We start from the raw sequence: 12091 nt of genomic DNA, 5'->3' as shown, positions 1-12091 counted from the left end.
TATCGTGCCTACTACAATGAGATTTCACACATTAAACACACATGTAATCATACATTAAATACATCAGAGTTTAATATCTTGTGATAGTTTAATAATTGTCATTCACGTGCCTCAACCTATAGAATTTATCATTTTTATCAAAGTAGAGCATATTAAGCTGATCCAATAAACAGTAACAAAAATGTAGAGATATAGATCAAACTATATAACATCAGGAAGTAGTGATTATTTATGAGTGTCTAGGTATATATATATATATACATATACATATAAGTATATATACACAAAACTCTGCATGTATACATGTTTGCCTATATGACCATATTTTTATACATATACAAATATATACATAATTTTAAAGTCAATCAGGTGATTCTAGAAAATTAATATAAAACAAGATCCTGGGAAAGTAATGCTTATAAAATAAAGCCATGTTTATGACAATTCAAGACCAGTTCAAGATGAGATTCTTAATGAAGAATGGAAAAGTTAAACATAAAGACATTCTTTCCAGGTGAGTGGTTTTTCCCTACTTGCTTTCTTGTTTTCTTTTTTCTGTTCTTGTCCATATTAAACTTTCTTGTGCTCTTAAAGGCCTGGCATTGGATGAAGAGACCAGACCCTAAGGTCAAACCACAAACCCCCAAATATCCCAGTCAGGCTGCTTTGGAGATCAGTGAGAGAGAAAGAAAAAAACACGTGTGCCTTGCTCCCTCCCGAATACCTGCAACTCCAGGGAAAAGGATGCAACTCCTGCTGCTGCTACAACTCAAGCTTTGGTTTTTCAGAAATATTTCACTTGCAAGTGAGCCCACTGTCACCAGTGAGAGCCAGACTTAAAAGACAGGAATGTGGTAGTGGCGGTCGTTCTCAGTCAGCAGGGAGATCTCGGGCCACTCCCTGAGAGGCTCCTCTGGGTAGTAGACCGCAAAGTCTCTGGAGCTGAACTTGAATAGTCTGAACACTTTTATCTTGACTTCAAGGGAGTATCCAAGTACAAACATGTCAATCTGGGGACAAGGGGAGAGGGAGGTCACTGATAGAAGTTCAAATTCCTGCCTCCCACCGCAGGGGGGCTCTTGTTCTACAGCTCATGAAATAATGGACTTGTTCACAGACCCACCCATAAACGACCAAGTGGGCAGAGGCCGGAAAAAATGTCCATTGTGTGCAAGGAAGGGTGAAGCGTAGGAACATATCCCTAGCCTAACACCAAGAAATCACAGGAAAAAGCCATTTGACAAAAATACAAATTATGACAGAGAAAGGAATGCTCACAATTAAATGCTGCACTGCTTTCCAACCAGTTTTCTATCATTTTAAATCACTTTGTGTAAAAATGTCAGATAATTTTGTTCACCTTCTGCAAAAGTAAACCCAAACAAAGCAGAAACCCTTATCCAGGGGGTTCTGAGGTCTGTGACTTTTCCTAATCTCTATTTGCAACAGGTAACCAAGTGCTTTCCCACAGTTTTCTCCTTTTCCAACTGGACTTTCCCCAGCTAACCTCTTCCCAGACCTGCTCCTTTCTGCAAAGCAGTCCCAGTCTTTTGACTTGGTACAGCATGATGAACTTCAAAGCTTCATACAGTTTATATTCCAGAATGGCTCTAGGACTCGTGCCCTCCAGCCACAGGTGGGCAGAGACAGGGCCACCAGCTCAGAGCAGGGAGTCTTCTCGCTCTTCTTTCCAGCCTTTCAGGGCAATTGAAATAAGAACCACCTCTGTGCAGCTGGTTTTGTTTTTCAATTTTTTTTTTATAGAACTGGTCTATGGTTATCATTATTTTATTTATTTGAGAGGCAGCTCCTCCTCACTGGTTCACTCCTCAAATGCTTGCAATGGTCCTAGAGTGAGGGCCAAAGCCAGGAACTGGGAATTCAACCCAGGTCTCCTGCACAGACCCCACTACATGGGCCATCACTGCTGCTTCCCAAGGTCTGTATTAGCAGGAAACTGAAATCAGGAGCAGAGCCAGGACTGGAACCCAAGCACATCTATATGAGATGCAGTGCATCAAACACAATGGGTTTTATCCCCACTGAAAAGGAAACCCCTGTGTGTTCAAACACTGTCAGTATCAGCCTTAGTCAAAACCACCAGGTTCTTCTGACCCACTTACCTGCTCTAGTCCACACGTGTCACCTACAGAATTCAGATGATTCATCATGAAGCTCAAAGGGTCCGATGAAGTCTCCCTGGAAAACAGCAGTCTAAAAAGACTGGGAATGACCTTGTTAGTCTTCATTTGTTCATACACCTCGGTGACTTGGTACAGCATGATGAACTTCAGAGCTTCATACAGTTTATATTCCAGAAGGGCATCAGAGAAAAGGACATTGCACATACTTCCTCTCTTGTGATAATCTTTAATTTCACTAAATTCAGTCCACTGAAAACAGAAGTAGAAGTGAAATTTAGAAGGATAAAGGTGAATATATACATTATAGCATAATTTTTAAAGTGTTCATGAATTAAGCCAGAGATTAATAAATGAGAGTGGAACTGAAGCCTTTCACTTTATATCACTTGGCACTGCTGATGTTCTTAACTGTAAGTATATGGCAATGCAACAAATGTTTGTGTCCCCCAGAATTCATACTTGAAACCTCAATCCCAATCGCTTCTCGGCCTTTTGGCTAAGATCAAGTGTGAAACCTCAATCCCAAGGTGATGGTATTAGAAGGTAAGGGGTCTTTGGGAAGTGATGAGGTCATGAGGGTGGAGCCCTTATCAACAGCATTGGTATCCTTGTGAGAAGAGGCCATAGAAGCACCTAGTTCTTTCTGCCATGTGAAGACACAGCAAGAAGGCAGCTGTCTGTAAACCAGGAAGACAGCTCTCACCAAAAACCCTACTTGGCTGGCACCCTGGTCTCAGACTTGTGACCTTCACAACATGAAAAATAAATCATTATTTAAGTCACCCAGTTTGTGTCTTTTGTTACAGTAGCTTGGGCTACCTAAGAATATTTACTTACTAAGAATATTTATTACCTAAGAATATTTATAGTAACAACTAGTTTAAATAAAATACTTTAAAAAAAATAACCCACCCCCTACTAGGTAAAGCATTAAACAAGTCAGATTTCTAAAATGGCTTAGGACGGTCAGGTTCTACAAAGGCTAGTCCAGTGAACAGTGCTCACATTCTTTAATATCCACTATGCACGAGGCCCCTCTATATATATTAATGCATACAGTCCTCACAAGAACTGTGCAGAGGATATACTAGTCATACTTCTCTTTTACAGGTAAAAAAAAAAATCTACAGCCCAACAAAGGTAAGGTAGTGCTCAGGTAACCCAGCCAGTAAGTGTGGGCTCAGGGCCCATTCCAATCACCAAATCTGTGTCACTAATCACAGGCAAGAAGAGCTTTAAGTTAAACTATTAAATCTGTGTCACTCCCAAGTAATTGATAGTGTGCATTTCAAAAGGGCATTTCTGGGCACTTTGTTTGGGACTTGTACTACATTTTTCTGGGGAAACTGCTAAAGTTTCCTGGCCACCCATGGAAGCCTCCTGACCCTGTAAAGGGCCTTGCCATCATGGTAAACAGTACTACACTCATTCCTTATTGCAAGGAGAAAGAACAAGACAAGAAAACTACCAATTACCAGAAGCAGCATTTCTGCTTTCATTTCTTACTCCCTAACACACAGTGATATGCCTGATATTAGACAAAACTGGCTACAATTGAGATGAATATTTTTATTTTTAGTCTTCTTTCTCCTGTATACTCACCTGAGTTTTCAATAATTCCACACATTTGCGTAATTTCCCAAACACATTTGAACCTGTATACTTCTCAGGACCAAAACTGTATTGCTGAATCCAATTACAACCTTGTGAAAATAGCAATTTTTCAGGGAGCTTGAAAAGGAAGTAGATGACAGAAATGATTAGTATCTCAAAATTTATTGTATACAATTTGAAGTATGTCACAGTATAAGATCTCTCATTTAAAAAGACTGTAACAGCAGTTAAGTTAAAAGTATATCATCATTGTTTTTGATTTGTGAATTTAGTGAAATGATAAAACTTTAAATATAGGATTTTGTCCATAGAAACAATCTTTTTGGATAAAATACTTACCCAACTCCCTACATGTAGCCCTTTAGATTTTTTTAAACAAAACAATGTCAGAGCAATATACATTATGTCAGCAAACAGGTGGGTTTTAGAATGACGCACTCACTCTGTGGTTCCAACCTGGCTGTTACTTACCAGCTAAGAAATTACTGACCCAGCATGGATTATTTTACTTCTCAGCCCCACCTTCACTATAAATTAAGGGTAATACTGTTCATTTTACAGGGCTTTTGTCAGGATTAAACAAGACTAGGATGTTTGTGTGTAAAAAACTAACATATCACAGGTGCTCAATACATTCTCCCACCCTACTCAACCTGCTGAGCCCAGGGTCTCTTTGTATTCCTGTCCTCAGAACCAAGAAAAAAATCTGTAAATCACATACCTGAGAGTTCTTGTATTCAAAATATATAATGAATACTCAAAATTTAATAGTAGGACAATAAACACCCTATTTTAAATATGGGCAAAGATCTGAATAGTCATTTCTTCAAGAAGATAAAATGGATGGCAAATACACACATTAAAATATGCTCAACATAATTACTCATTAGGAGAATGTACATCTATCAGAATGGCTAAAAACAAGCAAACAAAAAAGCCTTACAATACCAAGTGCCTCTGACAGCAGAGCAACTGGAGCCCTTGTGTCTTGCTGGTGAGGATGCATGATGTCTGAGCCACTTTGGAAAACGGGTTGGGACTTTCTTACGAAGTTAAACATACACCTGCCACACAACCAGACATTCTCCCTCTTGGTATTTACCCAATAGAATGAAAACTAATGTTCATACAAATTCCTATATAAGAAGATTTATAACAGCTTCATTCATACTTGCAAAAAACAAGAAACAATCCAGATGTCTTTTGACTGATTAATAGATAAACAGTGTTATAATTATATAAAGAAATACCATTCAAAAATAAAAAGGATAAGCTACAAATTCATGAATGAACTGTGAATGCTTTATGTTAAGGGAAAAAGGCAAGGTTCAAAAGGCTACAGGGACTGGCATTTAGCACAGTGGTTAAGCTGCTGCTTGTGATGCCTGAATCCCATATCAGAGTGGCTGGTTTAATTCCTGGCTACTTGGCTTCAGACCAAGTTTTCTGTTAATGCACACCCTGGGAGCCAGCAGATAATGACTCAATTACTTTATCTCCACCACCCACATAGGAGCCCCAGATTGAGTTCCAGTCTCCTGGCATTAGCCTGGTCTACTACCCCTGGCAGTTGTGAGCATTTAGGGAGTGAACTAACAGATGGAAGATTTCTCTCCATCTGCCTGCCTCTATTTCTATCTGCTTTTCAAATAAAGTGGAAACAAATAAAAATTTTATAAAAAAAGACTACATATAATATGATCCCATTTATATGTCTTTCTGGAAAAAGCAAAACTACAGGGACAGAACATGGGTCAGTGGTTGCCAGGAGCTGGGAGAAAAACAACTACAAAAGAACCCAAGAAATTCTTTGGAGGTGGTGGTTACACACTATATGCATTCATTAAAATTCCTATAACTGTGGGCCAGTGCCGTGGCACAGTAGGCTAAGCCTCCACCAGTGGCACTGGCATCCCATATAGGCACCAGTACGTGTCCCAGCTGCTCCTCTTCTGATCCAGCTCTCTGCTATGGCCTAAGAAGACAGGAGAAGAGGGTTCAAGTCCTTGGGACCCTGCAACCATGTAGGAGACCCAGAAGAAGTTCCTGGCTCCCGGCTTCAGATCAGCCCAGCTCTGGCCATTGTGGCCATTTGGGGAGTGGACCAGCGGATGGAAGACCTCTCTGTCTCTCCCTCTCTGTGGCTCCACCTCTCAAATAAATAAATAAAATCTTTTTAAAAATTCCTATATCTGTTGAATAAAAATATGAATTTGGGGCAGGCATTTAGCTTACTGGTTAAGATGCCTGCATCCCATATTGGAGTGCCTGGGTTCAATGCCTTGCTCCTGACTCCAGCTTCCTGCTAAAACAGATTCTGGAAGGCAACAGTGATGATTCAACTGATTGGGTTCCTGCTACCCTCTAATGTGGACTGAGTTCCTGGCTCCTGGCTTGCCACTGCAAGGACCTGGGGAATGAAGCAATGGATGGGAAAACTTGCATTCATATTCTCATTCTCATTCTCTGTGTGTGTGTGTGTGTGTGTGTATGTGTGTCTGTCTTCTCTGCCTCTTAAATAAAAATATTTTTAAAAAAATGAATTTTACCAGACCATTTTACTTTCAAAGATAGATAACTCTCATGAAAAGATAAGGGTGTTAAAAACAGAGTATGTCTATCTTCCTGAAACGGTTTATGTGCGAACTGACCTGAGAGATAGAGAATCAATGTTCTTTCAATCTCATGATCTTAAGTACAAAGCTGCCCAGAGAAGACCAGGAGCTTCGGAGTCACAGGTGTCCTCAACATGAAACTTCCGGTTTCCAGTGTGAAGACATACCTTAACAATGTCTTTCTCTTTCATCCAAGATGGAAAAGACAAGCCCAGGCTGAATATCTGAAATAGCACTGATCTTAGAGCATCATAGTTATCTCTCTTTACTTGTCTAACACATTTAATATGATGCCTCCAAAACAGCTCCTCATAAGCCTGTTAGCAAAAAAAGAGAAAGTTGTTTATTAATTCCACTGAACACGAGGATAACAAAAGCAAATTCAGCAGACACATCAGAAAAGTATATTTTTGTGAGGTGTTCCTCCCACTGCTAAGAGAACAACAGACGCCAGGATAAATTGTGAATATGACTACAGATGATTTTAAAATGACTCTTACACATTTAGGATCTGTGTCATGCTATCTTAGATGACAAATCTTAGATACTCAGGGCCAGGGCAGGTCATTTTGGACTGGGAATAGATGCAAGCTCACCACAGTGAAAAACACTGCACACTTCTATGACTATGCTAAGGAGAACTTTAAACAAACCTCTCCCTTTTTATTGGCTTTTGCTAGTAACAATACTGGACAGCACTGCTGGAAATATTTACCAAGGTTGGCTCAATGGAAAAATTCCAAAAATCTTCAAAATATTTATATCAGGGTGCCTGACCCTTCAAGAACAATCCCCAGTGCACATGCAAGTGTTCAACGGGCCTGGCAAGGCTAGAGCCAAGAAGAGCTTATTGCTCAAGTTTCCTGAATTATAGACCTTGAAAGCATAAGCTCTATAATAAGAAAGGCCCCAAGCTAATATCTAGCAACTGTTTAGCTTCTGAATTAAAAGTCATAACCATTTTTCACATCCCACTTGGTAGTGGATGATCTCTGGATTCGGTAATGCAGAATGGAATGTTTCCTGATTTTGACAGAAAATTGCACATCCCCTGTCACCTCTATAAGCAGACACACCTTCCTCATTAGTTTGGCACGGGGTGTCTCTCCTTTCCATTCTCTCGCACAATAACTGAGCAAATCAACTTCGGCCTCCACGCTGAGGTTCCCTGGACCAAATAAAAAATTAAAAGGTAGTGAATGTTCCTTTTCCTCTCCCTTCATGGGCCCCCACTGCACCTTACAAATAAGGAAACATAAGGTTGAAAATATTTACTTTTGAATTTTCTCTGCAGATATCCGATCCACCTGAAAGACAGAGGGAACAAAAATATCAAAGCTCTGCTTTAAGCAGCCTGGGTATTTTTTGAAATTTAAGGATGACACATGACCTACCATTTCAGCCGGTGCCCTACATGCAAATGCAGTCTCTGGAAGTAGCAGAGGATGGCCACCAGAAAGGAGACTGCCAACATCACGGAGCCCTTTGCTATCCTCCAGGCAGTGTGCAAGGCTTGATTTGTAACTAGTGTCCAGGAGTGAACCTGGTCACTTCCTACAAAAATTTTTTAAAAATACTATTAAATTAAGTATGGTTTAAGGAAAAAAAATACATACACATTGGAGAATTTTGCCAATAAAGTGGCTATCATTGATTTGTATATTTTTAAAGTATTCAACAATTCAATCCAAAAATTAAAGAAATACCTAGGTCTCTCACAATTGCTGTCATGTATAAACATATCTTTGTTCTACAAAATTAAAGAGGGACAATAAACATAAAGAGTATGGGCTTCACAATTCTGAGACCTGAATTCAAAAGGTGTGACTGTGGCACCCTCCTTACTTACCCTAAATTTTCTTACAGTAAAATCAGAGTGAAAACCCTGATTTGCTACAGAAGAATAAAAATTTTAAGCACTAGCACAGTGCCTGGCACACACCTGGTTCTTGCTGAGTATCTCAAATCCATGAGCACTGACAGCTGTGTGTGCACTACAGGCATCCAACCAGGTGGCCTGTAGAAATGGGGATAGCCCCAGCATTGACTTCTACCCACTACTGTGTTTTTGAGTTATAGGCCACAAGTTACTTTAATGACACAGAATGAGTGACTCAAACAGCAGTCACATAGACATCATTTCCAGAAAGTGGACCACTTAAAAGAAGAGTCATGAGATGGATTTAGATATGCTGCTTGTAACACACACTGTGATTCCTGATTTGACAATAAGTAAAACTGCTGTGCTCAAATGGTGTACTTGCATTATTTTTCTGTTTGGAAGATTCCAGATCATATTATATTTGGGCATGTAAAATGCTGAAGTACAAATGAGAAAGAAGACTTCTGAATAATGACCAAACCTCCTGGGGTTCATTGCGAAATGATTTCCTCCACAGCACAGGATCTGATAAAATTCCAGTGATTAGCTATAGGAAAAATTTCATCAATGTGGAACCTACTATTTTAGTATTTTTGATCATCTGGATATTTGATGTACATCTGCACTCTCAACAAAGAAAGAACTTATCAGCAAATAAAGAAAAAAATTACTAGCAAATGAAGTTTATAATTATATAAAAGGACATTTTCAAAAACAAGTGCTTATCTAATTAGAACAAATTATTAGCTATTCAAACCATTCTATCTTTGCTCCACACAGAAATTTAGTAAGACTTTTTATAAATGTATAAAACACACAGCTATACTGCCTTTACCTTTATAATTTAATCTTCATTAAGTCAGACTTATTTCTTAGCTTTGAAAGCTATGATACATGCAAGTAATTATGGTAATACTTAAATTCATAGAACAAGAATTTTGTGAGAGGAGTCAAGATAGTGTAATAGGGAGGGAGCTTACTGCTCTAGCCTAAGGGAAGATAATTTTTAAAAAGTGGAGAGAGTGCAATCTAAAGGAAGAGTTAGGAAGAAAATGCAAAAGGAAACTACACAAATTAGTGGGACACTTTGAACCTACATGGAGAGTGTGGACGTGTACAACTCAGGACCCCAGCGCCAAGAGCCTCAGCACCAGCTTTGGAGTGAGGTGAGAACGGATTGCAGCTGGCCAAGCCACTGGCAATAAAGCCGAGGAAAAGCCTGGTGTGAGTCTGGCTTGGAGCCCTTGGGGGACTGCCAATCTAGAGAGAAAAAAAGGAGGGCATGTTTCTCTCTCCCCAACCATCCAGTACCAGCATCCTGTAACTTGTGGAGAGAGGGCAAGCACCATTTTGGACATATGTAACAGCTGTGCCAGCTCATGTCCATGTGCCCAGCAATCTACTGAGAGAAGATGCCTGAGTCTGGCTGGGAGAACTGACAGGGGGCTGGGAGCTTGTGACTGTGGGAGTCTTGTATGCCAGGTCTGTGAAAACACTCTGGTTGCATGGGAGTGTGCAGGGTATAGCTGGGACTCTGGGCAGTTCCACATGCTAAGGGCTCTCTGATTCTCTGGTGAGGGTAATTGCTGCAAGATCCGTGTTCACACTGAGGATTGCATGGGTCCTTTGTATGGATTTTGTAGCAGCATGGATTAAAATTATACCCACCAGGGCTAGTGCCCAGGCATTGGTCTCCTTTGAGAAGAGGAGGTGAGCATGAGACTATGCCAACAGAGGGGAACAAACCTCCCCTCTGATTAAAAAAAAAAAAACAAAAAAACAAAAAACAGAAGATTTACCATACCCAATTTGGGTGTCACTATAGATACTCCCTTCACCCTGGAGCTCTGAGCAGAGCTCCCTGACCACAACCAGCACATGCCTCTGGGTATTCACTGAAAGAGCAGACACTCCACTAAGCCTCAGAGACATAGTTCAAAGATAAAAGCCATCACAGGGGAAAAAAAAAAGAAAACAAGTATAACCACAAACAGCTAATAATAAATGCAGCAATTCAAGAAACAAGAATAAGGAAGACAACATGACACCCCCCAAAAGAACACAACACTTCAATACTATAATATGAAAATGAAGAGATTGACAAAATGTCAGAAATGGAATTCAAAAAATTGATTGTAGAATTACTTAGAAGTAATCAGAAGCAAATTAATGAACCAAAGAAATATCTGTATATGACATGAATGAAAATTTTTCCCAGATATTGAGATTTAAAGAGAAATCAAAACAAAATATTGAAAACAAAGAATTCAATAGAACAAATAAAAAAGTGGGAAGCCATAAGAATAGACTCGGTGAGGCAGAATAAAGAATATCTGAGTTAGAAGACAAATCTCTGGAAATTTTATAGCCAACCAAGAAAATTAAGAAGAAATTAGAAAACTAAAAAACAGTGTCAGAGGGGCCAGCACTGTTGCGCAGGAGGTGAAAGCCCTGGCCTGAAGCACCAGCATCCCATATGGGTGCTGGTTCTAGTCCTCTTCTGATCCAGCTCTCTGCTATGGCCTGGGAGAGCAGTAGAAGATGGCCCAAGTGCTTGGGCCCCTGCACCCTCATTGGAGACCCGGAAGAAGCTCCTGGTTCCTGGCTTCAGATTGGCGCAGCTCCAGCCATGGCAGCCATCTGGGGAGTGAACCAGTGGATGGAAGATTCTCTCTCTCTCTCTCTCTCTCTCTCTCTCTCTCTCTGTCTCTACCTATCTCTGTAACTCTGTCTTTCAAATAAATAAAATAAATCTTAAAAAAAAAAAAAACAAAAAAACAAAAACGGTGTCAGAGATTTATGGGATACTATCAAATGACCCGTCACAGAGGTCTTAAGAGTTCCTGAAGGCGTGGAAAGACAAAATGGTTTAGCCTCTCTCTCTCTCCTTCTCACTCCCCCTCTGCTTTCCACCATAAGATGTTGGAGTGGAACTGGCACTGTGACATAGTGGGTAAAAAAGCTGCTGCCTACAGTACCGGCATCCCATATGGGCACCGGTTCGAGTCCCGGCTGCTCCACTTCTGATCCAGCTCTCTGTTATGGCCTGGGAAATCAGTGGAAGATGGCCCAGGTCCTTGGGCCTCTGCACTCAAGTGGGAGACACGGAAGAAGCTCCTGGCCCCTGACTTCGGATCGGCGCAGCTCCAGTCATTGTGGCCAACTGGGGAGTGAACCAGCAGATGGAAGAGCTTTCTCTCTCTCTCTCTGCCTCTCCTCTCTCTGTGTAACTCTGACTTTCAAATATATAAATAAATCTTTAAAAAACATAAAGTTAATAGAAAGTAAAACAGCAAAAAATAAGAACGGGAATAGTAGAGAGAGGAGGAAAGGTGTGGTAATACGGACCAGAGGGCAGGTATGTTGGGAAGAATCACTTATTCCTAAAGCTGTATTTATGAAAAGCAAGAAAAGAAAAAAATTGTGATAATTTCCTTTGTAGCTATAAATATTTCTTTAAAAATGGAATGTTACACATGATTTTATAATTTTTTGCTCTAAAAAACTGGCTATCTTTCCATAGCAGTATATAATTGTTATTCTTTTCTATGAATGCATAATAGTTCAGTATAGAATGTCCTATGTATGAGCATATTATGGATAAACATTTGAATTATTGCCTATTTTTCACTTTTATAAACAATGCTGTGGCAAACATTTTTTATCTAACAATGCCTATGGAGTCAGGGCAGCTATTTTTAGGGGAGATTTCAAGAGGAGGAAAGTCTGAGTCAAAACATTTTTAGTTTCAGCAGATGTTACCAAAACACCTTCCAAAACAACTTTGCCAATTCACACTCCCACCACATGTATGAGAGCACCTATTCCCTTCCCTA

General features: G+C 40.0%; 1 protein-coding gene across 1 annotated transcript in view; it reads right to left on the bottom strand.

The window, feature by feature from the left end:
• Positions 1-301: 301 nt before the first annotated feature.
• The window catches only part of OTULINL (OTU deubiquitinase with linear linkage specificity like), a 29183-nt gene continuing 17393 nt past the window's right edge, over positions 302-12091 (bottom strand). Inside the window, exons 2-8 of the mRNA XM_062211903.1 lie at positions 7768-7927; positions 7649-7680; positions 7450-7541; positions 6541-6690; positions 3747-3875; positions 2124-2393; positions 302-1010 (exon numbers count right to left, since the gene is read on the bottom strand). Of these exons, the coding sequence (XP_062067887.1) occupies positions 837-1010; positions 2124-2393; positions 3747-3875; positions 6541-6690; positions 7450-7541; positions 7649-7680; positions 7768-7927 (1007 nt within the window). The 3' untranslated portion in view covers positions 302-836. The remainder of the gene's footprint in view (positions 1011-2123; positions 2394-3746; positions 3876-6540; positions 6691-7449; positions 7542-7648; positions 7681-7767; positions 7928-12091) is intronic.

The sequence above is a fragment of the Lepus europaeus genome, chromosome 15 (assembly GCF_033115175.1).
Source record: "Lepus europaeus isolate LE1 chromosome 15, mLepTim1.pri, whole genome shotgun sequence".
Classification (NCBI taxonomy): domain Eukaryota; kingdom Metazoa; phylum Chordata; class Mammalia; order Lagomorpha; family Leporidae; genus Lepus; species Lepus europaeus.
Note: the sequence above shows the minus strand (reverse complement) of the source record. Positions and strands in the feature narration are given on the sequence as shown.